The sequence below is a fragment of the Plodia interpunctella genome, chromosome 16, assembly GCF_027563975.2.
Source record: "Plodia interpunctella isolate USDA-ARS_2022_Savannah chromosome 16, ilPloInte3.2, whole genome shotgun sequence".
Taxonomy (NCBI): domain Eukaryota; kingdom Metazoa; phylum Arthropoda; class Insecta; order Lepidoptera; family Pyralidae; genus Plodia; species Plodia interpunctella.
Genome location: NC_071309.1, coordinates 5,594,601 through 5,602,683, shown reverse-complemented (window position 1 = coordinate 5,602,683; position 8,083 = coordinate 5,594,601). Strand labels below are relative to the sequence as shown.

The following is an 8,083-nucleotide window of genomic DNA, read 5'->3' as shown; positions in this document are numbered from 1 at the left end:
ATCTCCTACAAGAAAATACTTTACATCTACTCACTACAATATTCGGATCTTCAAGGACCAATTATATTTTTTAATTAATTATATACTAAGTACACGTAGTTCAATCCTACCTCTATATGAAATAATAATTAATAATCTAAATTATTTACAAACTACTGTTATTTTTTCTCATTTATGGAATGCTGTCATCATTAATATACAGTTATAAATAAACTATAATTTAGATAATATAAGAACTATTTAAAAAATAACAGAAGAAATATTAAAAGTTATTAAGCTAGTCCTGATTGGCTAGCGATGGTACGTAAACGATCATAGTCGAACAATATTTCTTTACCGGCAGCCGCGCCTTGTTTTGTTTTACTTCTATTATTAATTTTTTATACTACCAAGCAGAGAAACATGCTTGCTGCCATCTGATGGTGAGTGGTTACCACAACCTATGGATGAACATTTACAGTACCGGTGGTTCATCGTTATGTTTATTTTCAGCGTGGTGCCTATCCATCTTGTATTGTACATTTTCGCGCAAGACGCGGTTGCCCCATGAAATCTTGAATTTTCCATCTATAGAGTTTGTAGTTCCATCGTTCCACTGTACGATCGCTAGCCAATCAGGACGACGTGTCATAGACTTTTCGCTTCTTTCCTCTGTTCTTACCTCTCTGTCATTTATTGTTGGTATTGGTATTATTAGGCTGAATTCACATTGAAAGATGCCAAAATATTGTACGGTTCGTGCCACGTCCCGTTAATATTATGTGGTTAAAAATGATGGTGTTGTAATTTTAAAGAAGCCCTTTTGAATTTTGTTTACAATACGACGTATATAGTATCGTTTTTTCCCTGGAGGTAATTAGTATTATACGATGACTTAGAAACTAATGTATACATGGTTCATTTGTAAATCATTTATAAACCTTTACACCTATAGATAACGACATTTGAACTTTTCCCAAAAAATATAACAGAACATTAAGTGTATGTCTTTTAAACAACCAATACTATGGCCCGATTTCATACAGGTGATCGTATTTGACTTCGTTAATTACCATTTAATTACATTTTTTGCGAAAGTTAATGTAATGTTGACTGATAGAAAGTTCTCATAAAGTTTTATCAAAGATTTACATGAACTCTTGTATATTTATAAATTAAAATTAATTTAAATTTGATACCTGCAATATTTACATCTAACGAAATTCACAGCGTCGGCGTTTGTTAAGAAAATTGAAAAGGTTAAATACTTACAATAAACTTAAAAGGCTTATATATTTAAGTATCACTATTCATTATAAGAATATAGGCTTTATATAATATATTTTACATCTATTCGGAATATAGCTATTACGTTCTATTTTCTGCGCCATCATGTGTTTTTATATGTACAAGTCACTTATGCTTACACTTAACCTTAGCACTAAACCTATGAGACTTTATAATGTTGTAGTTTTTATTTAATTTTATAGACGTTGTTTGTTTCTTGAATCAAGTATCTTCTTTTCACTAGAGAATTGCAATACAATGAAGAGCGTTTTACACTAAGTTCCAATTCAACATCTATTGGATGGCAAACCCTGATTGGTATACGTATGTAACTAAATGATCGATTTTATTTTATAAACACCTATACATATAATAAAACTATATTTGTCTGTCTGTTTTTATGACTACTAGATGAAATTTGATGCCATTATTAGTTACATTGCGGATGGTCTAACTTAAAATCTGGTATAGGTTTCATCGGAATAAGTTGCTTAGAACCCGAGATATAGACAATAATAAGAACACGAAATAAACGCAACGGAAAGCTGGTTTACAAGTCCCTCTCTGGTATACTCATTTGTGCACGTCTCTTTTTTGCTCTCTCTGTATTTTCTTTGTGCAATAGGGTTTACAAACAAATAATAAACTCATCATCTTACCATGTTCATAAAAATGTTAGTGTGATTTCTGATATGAATTGCAATCAAATGTTTAATTCTTCTTTTTATTTATTTCACTCATCGTTATTTGTTTCATACTTCTAGAAAATTCTTGGCGTGCCTTCGGTTTGCCATCTCAGGTCTACACATAGACAGACTTAACGTTTTCATTTTATTTTTCCTCTTTCGTTCTTTACGCTTAACTAATTCTAGTGAAAAGATAATATTTTGTATTACAATTAGTTAATTATTTAAATATACTATTGTTCATTAGTATTTTAATCAAATATCACTAAATAAAATACTGCACAGGTTTAATATATTACACCTTAAACACTGTAACTATAGATCGCCAAAATGTTTGTGGTTTTTTATTACGACAGTTTTTCTATGTTTAGTAAGTATATCATATTTTGAATGCTGCGTCTGCGTAAATTTGTAACGAGGTGACAGGGTTATTACGTTGAATATTAGTTATTTTGCGAATTGGACATGCGATCCGGACACTATGCCTAAATACTTTTAAATAACAAGCTTCTAAACATTATTTTTATATGTTCAACAATTAACATGCGTTATTTCAATAAATATACACAATATTTCAACTTACAGTTTAGATTACTTTTTTCAAACTGAGTGTGTGATAAAATGTGAGACAAATAGTACCTAAGTATTTTTTCTAAGTGTTTGATTTTATTTTTTTATGATGGGACTTCCTCCTATTTTTCCATGATCAATTCATTCAATCATTTTACATCACAAATAGTTTTATTTGGTTCCGTTAGCAGAAATAAATAAATAAAGAAATGTTCGAAATTATACAAACATAAAGAAAATGCCAAAGAATAGCTAGTACGTACTTAGTTATTCTACCGACTTCCATTAAGATATAAATCTTTGTTAGAAAGCTTTACCTTTAAAAAAAAAACTACAGAAATAAATCGTTCATAACAATGTCTCCAAGCTTTTCAAGTGCTTGAACAAAACAAATCCATTAGACAGAGAAAAACACGTCTAAAGCGGAAAAAGAAAGAATATTTAGTACTTACCCTGATTGTGCACCTAATCCTACACCCCAATCAACTTTGTCAACGAAAATTTCCATACAAGATATTGACTATTTTATCAAAAATACACGACGACAATGAGGCTGCAATAAAACTAAATTACAGTTAAAACCACCAAGATTCACCAAAGTATATGTCGCTTTGAGCGATTTTTTCTTAGGCAATGTTAAATAGACACTAATATTATTTTATATAGCTACTTAGTTACTTAGTACGAGTTTACTTCGAAACCCTTCTTGGCCGCTATAGGCAAGCGTTCGCCCATTAAGTACGGATTCTGAAACAAAATAATGCCTTTTAGACACCACACTAAATAAATTGTAAATAAATATCGACTTTGTTGACATTAATTTATTTCAGTTTTAGTTAATAATGTAACAAACAATTCATAAACCTAACACAAATCTTTTTCTTCTTTATGTGCCTATTCATTATTGAATGTTGGCCGTCAGCTCTTTAAATTTATCCAGAGTGAGTCTGAATAATTATTGTTCGACTATTATGACTGACTCCCGTCCATTCTCTGATGTATTTGAGCCAAGACATTTTGCGTCGTCCTACTTTTCGCTTTCAAACATATACTTACATCGGGTTTAAATTTCTTGGCGACCAGGTTTTTGTGGTGCTCAGGGAAACCCATGTCCAGTTCGGAGGAGGACTCCGGCGGGCAGCTGAACATGTGTTCAGCGTCACACATGCACTGTTGGGCCATCTGGTAGTCACGGCTGAACGCTGCGGTGTTTTCGAACTCGGTGATGCAGCCCTGGTCTTCTGCGAATAATATAAATACAGTCAAATATTATCACTCCAGTAATAGAAGTAACTCCAGTAATAGAATATTATTTACTATAAATATTTACCTGAATATCCAATGGGGCAAGGATTGGGTGGGTTGCAGTAAGCTGGTAGAACCGCATCGGTTTTGACCATCTGCCTGTTGGGCATTATCCCCGAAGGCTGCAGTCGTTGTTTGCCTTCCCCCGCTCCTCCCGTCATGTACTGGTGACCCCACAGTGAACTACAAACGTAAAATTGTTCTAAGTTAACTTACGATAACAATATCGATTTTGAGTTCGAATTTTATCACAGGAATGTGAGTTTAGTAACCAAGAGTTATAAATTTAAAGCAACATATAATGTGAAATGTTTGTCGTCAAGGATGCGTGCAATGATCTGTCAACTAGGGATACCGATGACCACACAAAGTGGAGACAAAAAAGTAGGAAAGAGGACCCTGGGCTCCGATGCTCAACGGCGCATGAAGTATCATGGAAAACGATCAAATGGGAGATAGGGAAGGGCTAGGGAGGCTAAGAAAACAAAATAAGGTAAAGTGTTTACATATTCTTACCTGTGCTGCAGATACTCCTGGTCGCGCAGACTGGGGCTAGGGTTGCCATCGATCAAGGAGTCGTAGTCCAACTGCTCATTCTCCAGATCCTTGTTGGCCCGCGCGATCATCGCCAGATGGCGCTCACTGGGGAAGTCCAGATAGCTGGATGCTGCGTCGTTGAAGTCCTTCCCCATACGCTCTACCACTTCGCGGAGAAGCACTTCAGTGAGCATTGGGTCCTGTGAATTGTTTGCAAATTAATTGACTTCTACAAAAGAAGGTGCCTGATTTGTCGCCATGTTTTATTTAGCTTTTGATTTCAATCTTTTGAATGTTGAATTTTTGTTTAATCTTTAAAGCCAATTGATTTATTTTCTTAAGTATGAATGAATTTCGAGAAAAGTTAAGAAAAATAGCCATTATATGTGGAACATTGTTGTAGTATAAACTCCCTAAAGTAACAAGTTATGTACATAATTTTTCCAGGTACTTTACACGTCAACGTAAGTATTTTCTTAATGTATAAATAAGACACCTTATTGATTACAAAATAGTATAATTGAGACTGTTTTAATCCTTATATCTAAGCTGTTAAATACCTTTTCCCCAATAGAACCAGGGGGGATAAACCCCATGGTTCCGACGATGCTTAGCGCCAATAGTAGAAATTCTGGGCGGTCCATTGCGGAACTGTGGAAGAAAACCATCATCCTAAGTTTATATTGTTTGTTTATGTTAATCATCGTAAGTTTATTTCAATCCTTATATTATATACTGTAAATATAACTATATAGGTAACAAAAAAGAAGAAGAAGTAAGCTATAATAGTATATTTTTACGTAATTAATATTTCGTTAAGTATTGATATTATATAACTAGCCCGTACATTTAATAAACTTCGTTATAAAATATGATCTATTTTTAATATTTATATCTCGGGAACGTGGTATTACTTCTTATCGAAACTAGTTCAAAGTTATAGTCAAAACATAAACAATAAATTAATAAATAGACCTTTAAAAAAATTCGGAATAATGCAGAAATACCTTCATAACATTAGTTACCATGGCAACAAATCAATTTTTTGTTCATAATTTCCCGATTAGCAATGACGCGAAGAAATTAAATGATACATGACATAACATCATTGTTTGATTTTTTTTGTAAACAAATAAAAAATATGTTCCATTGTGCAGTCATCGTGGGCGGCCGATTAAGATGATATCAAAACGGTTTGTCATTCGGCTCCTTTGATCACGCGACGTCAATTTTTAAGTGAGGTGCGTCATTTAATTATTCTAATTAAAATTAATTATTATCGTCAATTCTGTTTCTGATAGACGACTGTTTTATCCCGGATTTAAAAATGAGATCGTTTCTATTGAACTTCCACTTGACCATGGTAATTTAAGTTGTCCGATTATAATAGTGATACCGTTTGCACTGATTTTGTAGATATTTTTAACTGCAATCAAAATCAAACAATCATACTTAATGTTTGAAAATAATTGGCATTATTTGAATAAAGGAAATTATGGAGTGATGCCGCCAGCATCCATTGAAATATCGAGACCTGATTTGAAAGCCACCGCTCTATGTGGAGTTGCCACGGTGGGATGGAGTACCACGTAAAGGTCTAGGTTATATCTATCTATCAGACGTGTGGCAATCTGCCAACTCACAGTTTTACAACAAAGACTGAATCACTAATTAGTGTTCATAGCTTTTTATTTGGTATTCATAGTTCAGCATTTTAGAATTTACGCTTTGGCCACGTAAGCTATTTATTTGATTTGAAACAGCTACGAAGGCTGTGATTTATTAAAAAGAGATACATTATTGAGATGTGAAGCTAAATACCTATAATTCAATGAGCAAGTACTAGGCTTTATTGAAATACGTCGATACAGGCGGATGACGCTACGGCGCAAGCCTGATGCAGCCCAAAATAGATGCATCCTAGGTAACGCCGGAACCTAGATTTATTGATTTCTGGACGCCATTTTGACTGCATTCGTCATGTACGTTAGTTACTTATGCAGTTTGGAGAGTAATGACAGTATACGTGATTTTTTATTGAGTTTAATTTTATTGTTATGTAAAATGTTTAAGCGGTAAAAATACAATGGTTTAAGAAAATTTATTTTACCTAGAGTATTCAGAAATTTTTTGATAAAACAATGTAGAATCTTGATAATACCGATAATTGCGCTAGACAAATGTCTATCGCTAGACCACATGAAAAAGTGCTTAACAGATTTTAATCATTAACTAGGAACGTATGTACTTTTAATTGTATGTAAGTATTTAAATACTTTATTTAATACGGAGCGGGATAAGATTCTAGATTGTTCAACCTGTTGCGTTGTCAATGTGGAGAGCACAAACAAAGACGCGCGACGTGCCCAGCTACGTGATTTAAGTATACGTGGCGAAAAGATTTTGATAACCACACGATTTTTTTGATCATAAAATGTTCTCCACATAGTCTATATTTTTTATTTAATTATTCTACTATATTTTCGCATTTCTCACGCGTGCCTAAAGTATCGTGTCGCAATCACGATCGTAGGTTTTATTGATTGTGTTGTATTTTTAGATTACGCGAAGTGGAAATGTCCGTTCGTATATCACGCGAGGGAAAATATTCAGGAAAATGAATCCGTTAAATTATAAGATATTTTGATCTTCGGTATATAGGTCCATTAAAACATTCAGATTGATAAGATTATAGTAAGCCGAGACACGTGTGAAAAGCCTATATTGTCTATATAATATAGGTATATGAAGTTATTATATATACATACTGACAGAAGAAATTAAGGACAGATAAATATAAAATGTATATTATCTTTATAAAAATAATAAATATTTAAAAAAATGTATTATTTCGTATAAGTAAAAAAAAATAACTTACGTGCAGCTTGACCAAACTTGCGACTATAATGATAAGCGCCACTGCCAAGTACATGCACTTGGTTTTTGATGACTTTTGACGAATGAAAGTGATATAAAATAATATAACACTTTGTGGGGACACGAGTAATTTTGAAAGGGTACTCACCAATTTGTTAGCAGCGGGGGAATGAGCCTGGCGGGCCAGCTTCCAGATCGATGGCGCCGCGCATGCGCCTGGAGCCTTCTACGCAGGTGTACATTAGCTTGAAATTACACAATTTTCTGATACACTTAGGCATTTAATTACATGTATTTTTAATGACTCACCAGGATAGTTTATTTTCATTGTAGTCTCGTTAGAGTCAGGTTTTGATAGAAATACAAGTAAAAAGGCAGAGAAGGCTAAATAGTAGAGCCAATAACCCTAGAGGCTAAATAAGAAGAAGAGGATAGGGCGCGAACTTTTAAAACCATTCCTTCGCAAGCATGCATTTGTATTTTTTTGTAGATTGTTCTATATGTGTAGGTACTAGATTATTTGTTATTATGTGTTAGTTACCTATGTGTATTCGAACAAAGTCCAAAATAACCGTCATGTGTACTCAGCATATGGGCTGTTCGGCTCAGATTGTTAATCCCCTGATAATGATCAGGAGATTAACAATCCCCTGTCGTCCATGTAGATACATTATTCGAGACTGGATTTTTAAGCACCTAAGCCAGGTCAGATCGTTTTCTATAAAACACTTTTTCTATTTATAAATGTACGAGTGTTCTATGGCCAGAGATGAGTTGGAGTGCCAAATGGCCGGGATCTCTTTTTCAATTTTCATTTTGAATGCCTTTTTCAAACTCAATTT

At 33.6% G+C, this 8,083-nt stretch overlaps 1 protein-coding gene across 2 annotated transcripts; it reads right to left on the bottom strand.

Annotated features, from left to right (window-relative positions):
- Window positions 1-562: 562 nt before the first annotated feature.
- 7B2 lies at window positions 563-7,424 on the bottom strand. Of its 2 annotated transcripts, none has more exons than XM_053756252.2 (6): window positions 7,243-7,404; window positions 4,925-5,015; window positions 4,344-4,564; window positions 3,853-4,010; window positions 3,579-3,763; window positions 563-3,269 (listed from the first exon to the last, which is right to left on the bottom strand). In XM_053756252.2, exons 2-6 carry the CDS (start codon window positions 5,006-5,008, stop codon window positions 3,201-3,203), a joined length of 717 nt encoding a protein of 238 aa, XP_053612227.1. In that variant the 5' UTR covers window positions 5,009-5,015; window positions 7,243-7,404; the 3' UTR covers window positions 563-3,200. The 2 variants fall into 2 exon arrangements, with proteins under 2 accessions (XP_053612227.1, XP_053612228.1); XM_053756253.2 differs by having other exon boundaries at window positions 1,988-3,269; window positions 7,390-7,424.
- Window positions 7,425-8,083: the final 659 nt, after the last annotated feature.

Coding starts and splice junctions, on each gene's coding strand:
- 7B2 (XM_053756253.2), bottom strand. CDS start 5,008: ATGGACCGCCCAGAATTTCTACTATTGGCGCTAAGCATCGTCGGAACC. Junction 4,011..4,343: donor CAGGAGTATCTGCAGCACAG/GTAAGAATATGT, acceptor TTACGTTTGTAG/TTCACTGTGGGGTCACCAGT. Junction 3,764..3,852: donor TTGCCCCATTGGATATTCAG/GTAAATATTTAT, acceptor TATTATTCGCAG/AAGACCAGGGCTGCATCACC.